The 15,572-nt window shown below is 39.2% G+C and overlaps 2 protein-coding genes across 2 annotated transcripts; both read right to left on the reverse strand.

Moving 5' to 3' along the window:
- Positions 1-1,969: 1,969 nt before the first annotated feature.
- LOC131488852 (olfactory receptor 5M8) lies at positions 1,970-2,908 on the reverse strand. The gene has a single exon (XM_058690698.1). It carries the CDS (start codon positions 2,903-2,905, stop codon positions 1,970-1,972), a length of 936 nt encoding a protein of 311 aa, XP_058546681.1. The 5' UTR covers positions 2,906-2,908.
- Positions 2,909-3,699: 791 nt separating this feature from the next.
- LOC131486672 (olfactory receptor 5M5-like) lies at positions 3,700-13,963 on the reverse strand. Its single transcript, XM_058686563.1, is given in 4 exon segments — positions 3,700-3,917; positions 9,625-9,684; positions 13,106-13,400; positions 13,403-13,963. Coding segments are annotated over 4 exon segments (1,134 nt in total).
- Between the last annotated feature and the right edge of the window lie 1,609 nt (positions 13,964-15,572).

Here is a 15,572-nt window from a genome sequence, read left to right on the forward strand (position 1 = left end):
AGAGGTTTAAAATGAATGCAACATTTTAAACCAAGAGTAGCAACCACAGTCTCCAGATAACATTTCTGCAACATGTGTGGGGAGAAACAGTACAGAATCCAGTAAGGGGAGACAGAAAGCTTCCAGGGAGAAAATGTATAAAGTATAGGTCAGCTATCCATTTGTCCCTATAAGAGGTGCTTTATAGTTCTGTGGAAGTTTGGGGAAAAATAAATACACACACACACACACACACACACACACACACACACAAGCAGGTAGCAAGTATAGTGACTCTGAAAATCAACTAATTGTGCAAGAAGAGAATTATATTCATAGCATTACTCATTGTGTTGGTAATTAGTGTTTGTAATGTTCACAGTATTACTCATCTTATGATTCAGGTATTACTAATAACATATTTGTAGTATTTTATATTTTTTAATGTTTATTTGTTTTTGAGAGAGAGACAGAGCACGAGCATGGGAAGGGCAGAGAGGGAGACACAGAATCCGAAGCAGGTGCCAGGCTCTGAGCTGTCAGCACAGAGTCCCATATGGGGCTCAGACTCACAAACCCTGAGATCATGATCTGAGCCAAAGTCGGACACTTAACCGACTGAGCCACCCAGACACCCCGTATTTGTAGTATTTTAACAATAAAATATCAATTTAAGAAAAATTCAGATGTGACCCTGTTATAAATATGAGGAGACAGAACTGATAGGGATGCAGGGTTTGGTGGAAAAATTTTAATACTTTATCTTTAGTAAAAAGATGCCAGTGAATTGTATGTATGTTCAAAAATCAATAAAAATAGCCATATAAACATATAATTTAAAATAAGTTACCATATAAAATAACAAGATGATGTTGTCTATGGGGAGATGGGGTGGGGAAGAAGTAACACGGGAATTCATATAACCCTATAATATTATTTGACTTTTAAAAAAGCATATATGCTTTATATGAGTAATTTTAAACAATAATTACAATAAGTAATTTTAACTACAAACATGCGTATATGTAAAAACAGAAAATCCTAGAAAAATAAAATCTCAAAGGTGATTTTTTTTAGAGTTGTGGTATTTAACTTCTGTTACATGCATTCAGAAGTTTGAATTTTGTGTAATTAATATTGTATCTGTAAGAAGAGGCTACTTGTTGGGGCGCCTGGGTGGCGCAGTCGGTTAAGCGTCCGACTTCAGCCAGGTCACGATCTCACGGTCCGTGAGTTCGAGCCCCGCGTCAGGCTCTGGGCTGATGGCTCGGAGCCTGGAGCCTGTTTCCGATTCTGTGTCTCCCTCTCTCTCTGCCCCTCCCCCGTTCATGCTCTGTCTCTCTCTGTCCCAAAAATAAATAAAAAACGTTGAAAAAAAAAATTAAAAAAAAAAAAAAAAAAGAAGAAGAGGCTACTTGTTGACATGGTAACAAGCAATTCCACATAATATAGTAGCTTATAACAAAGGGAACCCCACACCCATTGCATATTTCTGTTGTGAGTTGGTGGAGGGCACTTTCCGTGTTTCCTCACTCAAGAACCCATGTTTAAAACATTGTAAATATTGCTGGTCACCCTGGCAAACAAAACAAAACAAAACAAAAACGCTGAAAGATTTTCTCACAATTGCTCAACTGAGAAGGGACACATATGAATTCTAATAAATTCTAATAAAACTCATGGTCCAGAAATAGTCACACCCTTCTACCTTAATCCAAAACAGAGAAATGTAATGCTACCATGTGTACAATAAAGCAAAGAAATTGAAATAACTAGTAAGAAAAATGAATGGCAAGTGCAAACACACAAACTTTTGTAGTGGAAATTGTACTATTTGTGCTTGGATTTTTAAAAAATTATTAAAACTTTTGAAAATGTAATGTTCCCCCTTTGCTGTACCCTATTTCTCATTGCATCATCAATTCCATCCTGTAACTTTGGGAAAAAAAGGTTGAGAAAAAATTGGGACCCAAAAGAATAGTGATAGCTTTTAAGAAAATCTTTTTTTTCTTATCAACTCTTTGGTTAATGCTTCTTTCACGTCTTTATTCCTAAGGCTATAAATCATGGGGTTCAACATGGGAATTACCGTTGTATAAAATACAGCAACCATTTTTCCCTGTTCCACAGATTCCTTTGAAGGGGGTCTAAGGTACATGAAGAAAAGAGTTGCATAGAATACGGTGACAGCTATCAGATGGGAGCCACAGGTGGAAAAAGCTTTGTGCCTGCCTTCTGTGGCACGAATCCTCAGGATAGCGGGAAAAATATAAAGGTAGGAAATCAGGATGATGAGGAGAGAAAAGGAGAGGTTACATCCAGCCACAACAGACATGGACAGCTCTTTGTTGGAAGTGTCAGAACAAGCCAGCTTAATCAGTGGTGGGTCAGCACAGTAGAAGTGGTTAATTTCATTGGGGCCACAGAAGGCTAGGTTGTAAGTCCACATGGTTTCCATGAGGCCAGTGAGCGCTCCATACACATAAGGCCCGGTGATGAGGGATGTGCACACACTCTTGGACATCTTGCTGCCATAAAGCAGAGGGTTGCAGATGGCCATGTACCGATCAAAGGCCATCACAGCCAGGATGTAGATCTCCACGTGGACCAAGGCAATAAAAAAGTAACACTGCACCAGACATGCAGGGTAAGAAATAGTTTTCTTCTCTGACAAGAAAATCTCCAGCATCTTTGGAGTCACATTGGAAGAGAAACACAGATCCACAAAGGATAAGTGGCTCAGAAAAAAGTACATGGGTTTGTGCAGCCGGGCATTGACCTGGATGAGTACAATCATGCCAAGATTCCCTGCGACAGTGGCCGTGTAAATGGCCAGAAACAGCAGGAAGAGGACAATCTGTAATTCCAGGTGACTGGTCAGTCCAAGAAGAATGAACTCATTCACTGAAGTGAGATTTCTTCTCATAATTTCCTTCAACGGGACATGAGAACTTTGGATCAGTACAGAACGTTTTTTAAAGGTAAAAAAAATAATAATATTTTCTTAGAATGACATTTTGGATTTTTTTACCTGCTTTTTCTCTCCCTTTCTATGACTTTTGGCCCCAGGAGACACTAGAAATAGTGGTTTAATTGAAACAGTATCCAATTAAATGTTAGCAAACACACTTAAATCTCGAGGTCCCAGTCACTAGCGGGCTTTAAGTCTTTTTCTTTGGTAAATATCCCTCTTATTTCTCTTTGTCCATTTACCTTTTTGGTTTCTGTCAAGACATTTCTTACCCATCTGCATTTCTACTTTATCTGTTTTCAATATTTTACTTCACTTCACATCAATTTTTTTCATCCCAGATTTTGCTAACCAATGCCAATAAACAAGCATCTACCACTTATCTAAATGAATATACCCAATAATATAATTAGTGGTTGAGAACTTCGTAGGAGCAGTTCTTTTCCTGATACCAATTATTTTTCCTGACGATGCCGCCTCAACTCCTTAGGTTCTTTGTAAAAGAGAACTAAGGGCTAAATTTAAATATGTATCTTCATTCATTCTTTGTAAGGTAGAAGAAATCGACACTTCCCATTTTAGAATGACTAGATTCTAGTTGGAGGGAAAGATGGAAGAAAAGAGAAACCTTTGAAAAGCTGAGTGATGATAAAATGTTTTACCACGTGTGGTTACTGACATAGCGCGCGGGCAAGCTTTCAAAAAGTCTTTTAAGCATTTTTACAGGCAATCCGATAGGTTTGGAGAGGCTAATTTTTCAGTCCATCAGATCTGAACTGGACCAGAGAATGACTTGGTCCGGTATGTTCCTCTACGTTTGAGAAAACAGACGGGAGAGCAAAACGGGAGAGCAAAACGAGACCCCCCAGCCACAGACGGATTTGACAAAGCCTGGACGGCAGCAGTACCCGCCCCACACCCATGTCAGTTACTCCTAGGAGCCATAGTTGATCTTTACGCAACCGTGCTAAGACAAAACAAGCAAAACAACCGCAAAACTTCCCTTCTCGTTGTTTATTCTCAGACTACATTTTCTATGGTCAAAGAGCAGATCGTAGGCAAGAGAATGTGATGAAAGAGAAGTGTGCAATTGTTCGCCATCCCCTTACACCATAGGCTAGCCCTTCCCTCCCTCCTTTCTGCCTCCCGCTGGCAGCTCCTGTGGACACAGTGCACCGCTACCTTGGATCATATGGATGAGCTGGCAGAAAAGTGAGTTAAGTCACAACGGCTAAATCGTTGACGGAGCTGAACCGACATACCAGCTCAGAACTTTATATGAAAGAGAAGTAAACTTCTAACTTAACTATTGTTTGGTTTCGCCCTTGCGGGAAGGGAAATCATTATCCAACTAATCTAAACTTCCAGGATGGCTGTAAGTCTCTGTAGAACTCATCCTGATCTTCAGATTTGCCTTTACCATGGCTTCTTTCCTATAGGTTTTCAAGATACAGGCAATCTAGAATCAATACTCTTGGGCCAAACAGTTAAAATCTGCGACAAACACATGGGGCACCTGGGTGGCTCAGTCAGTTAAGTGGCCGACTTCGGCCCAGGTCATGATCTCACAGTGTGTGGGTTTGAGCCCCACTCAGGCTCTGTGCTGGCAGCTCAGAGCCTGGAGCCTGCTTCTGATTCTGTGTCTCCCTCTCTCTCTGCCCCTCCCCCATGCATGCTCGTTCTCTCTCTCTCTCTCCCAAAATTAAATAAACACTATTTTTTTTTAATCTGTGACAAACACAAACCACTCAGGAGATGGAATCTCAATCATTGCTAGTTTGATCCTAATTCATTAAAAAAATTCTCCCTTCCACCTTAAAAAAAAAAAATCTAGTGATTAAGCTATAACTAGAAGAGAAATATAGATCCCCAGACAAAGACATATGTAATCTTGGATTTTATTTCCCACTCAATCAACAAGGTTCCTCTTGAAAAGAAGAAAGTTTTATCTATGTCAGATAAAACTCTGCAGTGATAATTATTAGTTAGAATTTAATTAATTCCTCGGAGATTATGCCCAAAGACAAAGTTATGACTTAAAAATTGTGATGACAGTGTTTAAATAATCACAGCGTAATCCTCTTGAGACCTTTTAAACATGCTGTAAACCTTTTTCTATCCATTCTATGTTCACACACACACACACACACACACACACACTGCAACTCTCTGTAATGCAGGGGAAAGATAATACAAAAAATGGTTTAAAAATAAAATTTAACCATTAGTCATATTTATTCTTTAAATTCTCCTCCTCTACCCTAACCACAGAGGATTTTTCCAGGGGCTATTTTGTAGCACTTAATCCCCAGCTTCATAACATATCTCTGTTTTTGTTTGTTTGTTTGTTTGTTTGTTTGTGTTTTTTGTTTTTGTTTTCTTACCCACTAGTATTTCTCAGCTTTATCTCTTCTTTCCTGGAATGACCTCAAGAACTCCATATTACCCTGAGCAGTTCACCTTTTGCTGGCTCTTATCCTCTAGCTCAGCTCTAGACCAACTGTCGCCTAGTGAACAAACTAAGATGTTTTGAACAACTAAAAAGGTTTCTGTATAATAGGAACCATCATCTGTCCAAAAATGGTTATTTAGTAGATGGATCTCACGATCTTTTTCTTATCTCCTACTAGAGAGCACTGAAGCATCATGTTGCACCCTTCTATGTGCTCATGCCCTTTTCTTTCCTTCTGCCTTCCTTAAAAATAACCTAAGGTATATTTATGCTTTGCAAACCTTTAAAAATTATTTTGTGCTAAAATGTTTCCAGTATCCTTAATACTTATGTTCATCTCACAGGTTTTGCAACTGGCAGATTCGATATGAAAAAGTACAACTGTGCTGGCCCATTAGCTCGGTGATTACAGATATCTTGACCTTCATAAGCCTCAGTTTTCTCACATTTAAAATGTTGCTGCAGGATTTTTCTCTGGCGAGTTTAAAACTTACAGTGTATGTAAATATCTGACCATGTGTGAGGCATATAAGACTATCACAAGAAATCCTTAGCATCTACCTTCCCTTTGTTTAATATTTAGAAGAATAAAAAATACCCAGATTATGAGCATTGGTGTTGGTCATATGACTGGCTCTGATTTTTGTCTAGGTAGCCATGTACCCATTTCCAACCACACATCGATTCCTACCAAATAAGAAATTGGATTCCACGTATATATAGTAACACCTTGGTTCATTCCTAACACACAAAATAGACAGCCCTACCTATAAGGAAGTAGGAAAACCAATGCGCCTTCAAAAATCAGTGAAGGAAACTGTTGCTTGTGTTTATAAGGGTGATTATTTTTCCCTATGGTATTAAATCAAGATGAAGCAATCAATTCCGTCAATTAAAAATTTCCTGAAGACACAGCTCAAGGACTGTTAACATGGGAATTAGGGATGGCTTAAACTTCTCTCTTGTGTCTTCTTCATCTCTGTCAGTAATGGTCTTACTGACTGCTTGCCATGCCTTGCTGGGCCCATCCCCCTCACTGCCTCCATCACTCAGCAGAAAGAGCTGCATTGTAAAGAATTTCTTTCTTTTAAAAAAAAAAACATTTATTTATTATTGAGAGACTCAGCAGAAAGAGCTGCATTGTAAAGAATTTCTTTCTTTAAAAAAAAAAACATTTATTTATTATTGAGAGACATAGACAGACAGAGCATGAGCATGGGAGGGGCTGAGAAAGGGGAAGCCACAGAATCTGAGGCAAGCTCCAGGCTCTGAGCTGTCAGCACAGAGCCTGATGCAGGACTCGAACTCACAAACCGCGAGATCATGACCTGAGCCGAAGTCGGACGCTTTACCAACTGAGCCACCCACGCACCCCCTTAAAGAATTTCTATTTCACTAGTCCACCAATGTGACACAAGCAAATTCTACCATATAGTATTATTGCAGTGATCATACATTGACTTGATAAAAAGGGATAGTATTTTACGAGTGACTGGGTGGTTAAGTCGGTTAAGTGTCCGACTTCACCTCAGGTCATGGTCTCACGGTTCATGGGTTCAAGCTCTGCGTTTGCCTTTTTGCTGACAGCTCAGAGCTTGGAGCTCCTTCGGAGTCTATGTGTCCCTCTCTCTCTGTCCCACCCCTGCTTGTGCTCTCTCAAAAATAAATAAATGTTAAAAAAAAATAAAAACTTTTTTTAAAAAAGGGGAGTATTTTAGTCCTTTATTTTACTTGTTTTCTATTGTTTTGTGTTTAGAAAAGGCCAAGAAGAAATGAAAGCAATTGGAGACCCCTACATTATCCACATGATTGACAGTGTTTCCAACTCCTTATTTTTCTAAGCCATGGTGTACTTTGTACAGCTGTTGAATTTCTTAGTGGTTAAGGGTTTTTAATATATTTGATTAATAAAGTACCTAACCTTCATTAAATTTGACATACTGAACTCCTTTTGTCATATAAGATTTTGTCAAAAACTCACTTAAAAATCTCAGGTTAATATTATTTAAAATTTTTTTTTCATGTTTATTTATTTTTGAGAGAGAGACAGAGTGCAAGCAGGGGAGGGGCAGAGAGAGGGAGAGACACAGAATCTGAAGCAGGCTCTAAGCTGTCAGCATAGAGCCCCACATGGGGCTCGAACTCACAAACCGTGAGATCATGACTTGAGCCCAAAGTCAGATGCTCAACCAACTGAGCCACCCAGGTGTCCCTCGAGTTAATATTATTAAACCCATTTTACAGTTGAAGGAAATGAGCCTTAGAAAAGACAATAGCTTTTCTAAAAATCCGTTAAATGAACATGTGGCCACAAACATACAAAGATATCTCTGTCAGTTAAGCAAGAGGCAACTTGTCATCAACATAGTCTTGCTTCTGTGAAACCGGCTGTCATTAAGGTCATTAAATAGAGCAAGTCTTCTAGGAAAAAAAAATCATTTTATTATAATAGATCTCCCAGCTCAAGATCATCAGAACAAGCAAAGATTTTAAATGTATTACAATCCCCAATTCAGTGGATACTTTTACATGCGTTCTGAGTTCTTAAGCTCATTCATCAGAGCATCACATTATTTCTTAAGTGTTCCTTAACATTCATGAAAATTAATTCAACAATGAAATTGCCACTGGACACATACTTGTAGGCTGTGAGGCAGATAAGACTTATAAAGAGAGGAATCAGTCTTCAAAGCCAAAGATTTGGAGTAAGTCACTTACCTAGCTACCATTCTTGACTCTTGGTTGGACATTATTGGGACACTTACTCTACAAAATTTTTATTCTGTATGTATGTATGTATTTAAAAATTTTTAATGTTTATTTATTTTGAGAGAGAGAGAGAGAGAGAGAAAGAGACAGGGGACAAGGACACAGAGTGAGAGCAGGGGAGGGGCAGAGAGAGAGGGAGACACAGAATCTGAAGCAGGCGCCAGGCTCTGAGTTGTCAGCATAAAGCCTGATGTAGGACTTGAACCAACAAACTGTGAGATCATGACCTGAGCTGAAGTCGGACGCTTAACCGACTGAGCCACCCAGGCGCCCCAATTATGTTATTCATATAAGGAACCACTTTCTCTCAAGAAAGGCAAACCAAAAAAAAAAAAAAGCATGTTTTTTCTTAATTTTTTAAAGAAAACATGGCTTTTACATTACATAATAACATAATCAATATAAGTCTTTCAAATTATTCATCTGGTGATTTTTCAAGCTATGAATAACAGATTTATGTAGTAATTTCATCATATTTTCAAATATATTCTTTCTCTTGCTCTTTCTTATTTGGTGGTTCAAAAGAAGAGTCATAACATATAAGGGAGACACTGTTTTAATTTTGCTACTCATTTTTTCGAGGAGGTGTCATTACCCAGCTACATTTGTAGGATTAGATTCAAAAACAGAGAGGTTTATGTGGTTGACAATGACTGGAAAGATTGAAAATTTGTTGGTAAAAGTGAAAACTTGACACTCCCATATACTCCTAAGCATGTTCTGGAGTCTCCATATGGTTTATGGTAAAATCTAATTTTTACTGTTACAGTAGCTACAGAGTAGCAGGATGTGATGATAATGTTCCATGTGGCCAGCTCTTGAGAAAACAAGTCTGATGTGACACAACTCTGTATGAAATCTAATATACAGGCAATGGCCGCCATGTAACAGTAGAACACTTTGGACCCAATATCGTAACTACATGAAAAGCAAATGGTCGGGTCATATGGGTGGGATTGTCACAGACAGCATCAGGGACAAAACATTGAGTTAACACCAAGGTGATCATGTGACCAAGGTGACACTGTTCAAATACATTGATCAACGACAAGACTTTTTCAATAAAAAAAATTAACCAAAATGTGTGGCATTGGCAGATCAGTGAAAAATGGTATGAGCAGGTGATCCACAGAGTTAGGCTCAAGTTTTCCACAAGAAAGAGATACAAATAACTGTAGACAAGACAAAGAACAGTTGGCAACACTAGACAACTGGTCAACCTCAGGAAGCTAAATTTCTTCCTTCTCGTCTGATTTACCCTGAACATTTCAAGAGAAATTCTGTTTAAGAAAATAAAAATAGACCAATTATGCGTGAATAAATTATACACAATTAAGATTCCATCAGTGCATCTCATATGTTTTCCAATTCCCATCACCTTATACAACTAATGTTGTAATTTCCAATTTGTAAACATTCCCTAATATCTATCTATCTATCATCTGTTTATTACCTATTTGGCTCTTAAGGGAGCATAGACTATGTACCAGGCTAAGCATTAGAAAAATAACTGCTTTCGAATTTTATATCTGACTTTGTGGCATTTACAAGATTATGGAGAACACAGACATTAATTAATTAACCAAAACTATAAGGGTAGTATATATGAAGAATGATAAATGTAATAACAGAAAAATACAGAAAGCTATGAGAGGAAACAAAGTCTCAAATAGGTAAAGTAACTTTATAGTTAATAATAAAAATCAGGGGCTCCTGGGTGGCTCAGTCGGTTAAGCGTCCGACTTCAGCTCAGGCCATGATCTCGCGGTCCGGAGTTTGAGCCCCGCGTCGGGCTCTCGGCTGATGGCTCAGAGCCTGGAGCCTGCTTCGGATTTTGTGTCTCCCTCTCTCTCTGCCCCTCCCCCATTCATGCTCTGTCTCTCTCTGTCTCAAAAATAAATAAACGTTAAAAAAAATGTAAAAAAATAATAATAAAAATCAGTTCACTTTTATTGAGTGAATATTATGTATGATGCATTGTACTAAGTACTTTATAGGTATTTTTAAAATGTTTTTATCTGAGTATAGTTGACACACAATGTTACCTTAGTTTCAAATGTACAACAAATATATTAATCCATTTTTTACGGAGGTTCTTTATGAGAAAATACTATATGTATTTATCTTACAGATGAGAAAATGAGGCAGAGAGGCTAAGTAACTTGCTCACTAAGTCTGATTCCAAAGTTTATGTTCTTAACTATTAATTTAGCTGATAAACAATGGAAACAGGGTCTGTCTACAAAGCTCACTTTATTGAACAGATTGAATTTGTCTATACCTTATAAAATAGGATGTCTTTTAATAGTAGATTATATTATTCAGTGTGCATTCAGCTGTCAATTACCTGATCGACAATATTTTGGGGATACAGAAAATGATAGTTTTGCTTCTTACATGACTTTCCCCTTCAAAAACCTGTAGTGAGAAAAGAGAGCATCCAACTGGAGTTCTGCTCAGGTCATGATCCCAGGGTCATGAGATTGAGCCCTGAATAGTTCCCCATGCTGGGTGTGGAGCCTGCTTAAGATTCTTTCTCTCCTTCTGCCTTCCTCCCAACTCCTGTCTGAGCAACCTCTCTCTCTCTCTCTCTCTCTCTCTCTCAAAAAAAAAAAAAAGTATTGAGAAAAAAGCAGGGGTGGGAGTGCTCCAGGCTGGCTCAGTTGGTAGAGCATCCAACTCTTGATCTCAGGGTTGTAATTTCAAGCCCACATTGGGTGTAGAGATTACTTAATTTTTTTAAAAAATGTGTGTCATAGAAGGAAAAGGCAATGATAAATGTTGAAGCCAGACACATTTGGGCTTCTCAGCTATGTGATTTTCGGTAAGCAATTAATCTGTGGGTCTCTACTCATCTTTAAAATGGGGATAACAGCGCCTGGGTGGCTCAGTCGGTTAAAAGTCCGACTTTGACTCAGGTAATGATCTCAAGGTTCCGCATCGGGCTCTGTGCTGAAAGCTCGGAGCCTGTTTTCGATTGTGTCTCCCTCTCTCTCTACCCCTCCCCGACTCACACTCCATCTCTCTTTCTCTCCCTCTGTCTCTCTCTCTCTCTCTCAAAACTAAATAAACACTTAGAAACTTAAAAATAAATAACATGGGAATAGCAATTGTGTAATCATAATATTAGTGGGCAGATTAAGTGAAACAACATACATTAAAACAGTACTTGAACTTTGGTGAGCATTGTTATTTCCTTCTCTCCCTCGTGTGTGTGTATGTGTGAGTGTGAAAATCTAAACTTTGTTCAGATGTCAGGAAATATATGATATATGAAGAAAAATGTTAGACTTAAAGCAATATCTTTCCCTGGACCATTTGTTTATTTGTTTTAAGTACACGTGGATCAGACTTCCTTTGACACAGTACCAGTTGGATTCGTGATCTCTTAGATAGGTGGGAAGCAAAGTGTAAAATACCCTGTAATTATTGTTCCTTAAGGAAGTGTGGTAAATATTCTCTATTTTCACATAGGTTCCTCCATCACTGTGTTGCTTAAATCTGTTCAATAAATTAAAAGAAAGTTCAGAATTAACTTGCAAGGATGTAGAGTGAGAATTTAGGAGCCGCTGCATCTTCTTTTAGTGCCAGCCTAGGCTATAAAAATAGAGACAAGGACCCTGAAATCGGAAAATCGGAATAAAGGAGCTGGTTTTAAATAATTGCATATGTGTGTCTGCTTAAACAACAATAGCGCTCTAGGTATCTGTTTAAGTAGAATGCAACACACTATTAACTAGATGTTAAAATTTACAAAAGTAGCGATTTGTTTAGATGTGTGTTTTACCAGCATCCACAATTTGAATTTCAAGATAAAGATACTTAAAGAACATCTAGTAATAGAAAATTTGAAACAATTAAATGGAATAATACAGAATTAGTAAATATGAAAATGTTACTTTGTAGAAAATATTGAGGAGGGGCGCCTGGGTGGCGCAGTCGGTGAAGCGTCCGGCTTCAGCCAGGTCACGATCTCGCGGTCCGTGAGTTCGAGCCCCGCGTCAGGCTCTGGGCTGACGGCTCGGAGCCTGCAGCCTGTTTCCGATTCTGTGTCTCCCTCTCTCTCTGCCCCTCCCCCGTTCATGCTCTGTCTCTCTCTGTCCCAAAAATAAATTTAAAAACGTTGAAAAAAAATTAAAAAAAAAAAAAAGAAAGAAAATAGTGAGGAGAAATAAGCTCTCAGGTAGAAAAGCAGCTTTGAAATACGACTGAGAAAAACATGTCCATTGAGGGAGTGACTGAGTACGGTTCCGTGGCTTTTCCTTTTTCATTGGAAGGAACATGTACATATGTGATCACGAATATTTTCTAATGCCTATTTTGTTCAGATCCTGCCTACTCTGACATAACATTGTACTAGGAGCTGTAAGTATGCTGGAGCAGGTGCACAAAGAATGAACAAGTCCCCATCTTCTGCAATTATATAAGACCAACTTCGATTTACTCACAGTACATTCTTTTGTTTCTCTGCTGCATTAGCACTCCTGTTTTCTTATACTATGTAACACTTAACAAATTGCATTGATTTTTCTCTTTACAGAATTCTACAAAACCATGCAATCCCAGAGCTCCTTGGGGGTTCTTGCTTCGTATTGGAGCAGTACTTGGCTTATTATACGTACTCAGTAAACATTCCTCAGCTCTGCTTATGCTTTGTAGCTGCAAAGTCACCTGAAAGCTTAACCTCTTTAAAAATCAGCTTGTCGGGGCGCCTGGGTGGCGCAGTCGGTTAAGCGTCCGACTTCAGCCAGGTCACGATCTCGCGGTCCGTGAGTTCGAGCCCCGCGTCAGGCTCTGGGCTGATGGCTCGGAGCCTGGAGCCTGTTTCCGATTCTGTGTCTCCCTCTCTCTCTGCCCCTCCCCCGTTCATGCTCTGTCTCTCTCTGTCCCAAAAATAAAAAAAAAATAAAAAAAAAAAAGTTGAAAAAAAAAAAAAGTGTAGAAAACGGCAATAATTTTAGACTGCTCCGCTGACTTGTCCGTGGGAGGTCTAACATACATGCAGAAGAGTGTCCCGTAAAATACAGTCACTGCCACCAGATGGGAACCACACGTGGAAAAAGCTTTGTGCCTGCCTTCAGCAGAATGCATCCTCAGGATGGCAGTGAGAATGAAGATATAAGAGATGACAATTATGAGGAGGGAGTTGGAGAGGTTAAATCCTGCTACCACAAACATGGACGTCTCTTTAACGAAAGTGTCAGAGCAGGACAGCTGGATGGGGGGGGGGGGTCAGCGCAGTAGAAGTGATTAATAATACTGGAGTCACAGAAGGTCAAGCGGTGCGTCCACATGGTTTCCATCAGGCCACTAAGGAAGCCGTAGACATAGGGACCAGCAATCAGGCGAATACAGACCCCTCTGGACATCTTGCTGCTGTAAAGCAAAGGGCTACAGATGGCCATGTACCTGTCATAAGCCATTACAGCTAGCATGTATAACTCAGTAATCACCATGGCAATGAAAAAATAACACTGGGTTAAACAAGCAGCATAGGAAATGGTTTTCTTCTCTGATAAGAGGTTCGCCAACATCTTGGGAGTCACATTCGTGGAATAACACAAATCCAAGCCGGACAAACTGGCAAGAAAGAAGTACATGGGGGTGTGGAGGCGTGAATCTATCCTGATCGATACCAACATCCCAAGGTTCCCCCCCACGATGATTAAGTAGATCACCAGGAACAGCACAAAGAGGATGGGCTGAAGCTCTGGACGATCTGTTAATCCCAGGAGAACAAATTCGGTCACTAAGGTGGAATTTCCTCTGACCATTTTCTTAGCTGCCAGCATTGTTCACGTAGATGAATTAAAATAAAGTAAGAAGTGAATGAGAAGTCCATCATATATTTCTTCTCTCTCTTTCCCCCCTTCTCCTCCATCTCACACTCTCAATCACTCTCACGCAGGACTATGATCAGCATCTGAGATTGCAGGAGCTGAGACTTTCAAGAAGGTGGTGGCCCCTAGAAGCTAGGTGTGTAATGTGCAGATGGTCCCCAAGAGAATGGCTCATGCGACACCAGCTTGCTTCAGAATGGGGGCCTTATGACCCAAAGTCTGCCTAAAAATGGACTGAACCACCAACAGTCACTTACCGTTCTCTATAAAATCACAGGCTTCATCATGGAGCCTGGGAATGGTTCCAGATGCAATGGTGACATGTGCTTGGAAACACTTCTGCAAGTCAACAGTGCATGCATATGTAGAAGTTCAACTTTTGAGAATTACACTCCCTATGGGTTGTAGGTGAAAACCCCAAATTACAGTGATTTAAAGGAAAGAGATCCTGTTTCACTGTGATATCAATAAAGTACAGGAAATTATGGTATTCATATGTGAATAACCAAAGATAATGACCCCAAATGTGAAAATAACAAAGCCCTGCATCAATCACTAATGAAGGAATTTTCATTCAGAAGCATTTGTATGACTAGAGAAAGGGAGACCTAGGTTGGGGGAAAAGAAGAAGTGGTCAAAGAAGTGGATTATGCTTGTGGATAAAATTACCAATTCAGATAATATCAATTATAATGAAAGAATAAAATGAGAAACTGTTTTTCCAGGAGTTGGGAGAATATATTTTCATCATGGATTCTCAATGTTGTCGTGTTATTGTACGTGATAGACTGAATAAGATAAGGGATCAGAACTCAAATACCTCTCAGAGCCAGTTAGATAATAAGGATGAGTGAAGTGGGCTAAGTATAAGGATGAACAGAAATGAAGTAGAGAGTGACTCCCAGGTTAAAAAGCCAGCAGCCACTCAGGCCAGTGGAATTTTTACTACACAATAACATAAGCCCTATGTTCCAAGATCTTAAGAGCTTCCAAATGTAAACGGGTATGAGGATTCATTATTTAATGTGAAACCTACCATACACAGTGTTGGCGAATAATTTCATTTTTAAGCCTGTCTTTAACCAGAGCATAGAAAAAGAAGTCTGTATACCTAATTCACTGAAAAGGCAATGTCACCAGCTATATTTGCTGTACGTAAGCTGTTCCCGGGTATTGAACCAAGTACCCTCAAAAGTCAGCTACTTTGACTCAGTGATATTTCCAGAATGTTGTATGATTTAGTCATTATAATAAGATAATCTTTGAGTACAAACAGCATTGGACACTGCATGTCTGTGAGTCACTTTCCTAGGGAGACAAAGGTGACTGGTAATAGTGCTTGTCTTGAGAGAGCTGGTTGGTATCTTCATAGTAAAAGGGGGATAGGAAGAGAAAATTAAGATTATATGTGATAAATTCAATAATAAAGATTTGAGCAAAGTTACTAATTAATTGTGTCCAGAAAGACAGGATAGCCTCAAAGAATGGTACCCTTTAACTGGGACTTACAGGATAACTAAGAATTTTCTAGAAAGAGGAGGGTAGGGAGGACTTTCAGACA

Source organism: Neofelis nebulosa, chromosome 10, assembly GCF_028018385.1.
Source record: "Neofelis nebulosa isolate mNeoNeb1 chromosome 10, mNeoNeb1.pri, whole genome shotgun sequence".
Classification (NCBI taxonomy): domain Eukaryota; kingdom Metazoa; phylum Chordata; class Mammalia; order Carnivora; family Felidae; genus Neofelis; species Neofelis nebulosa.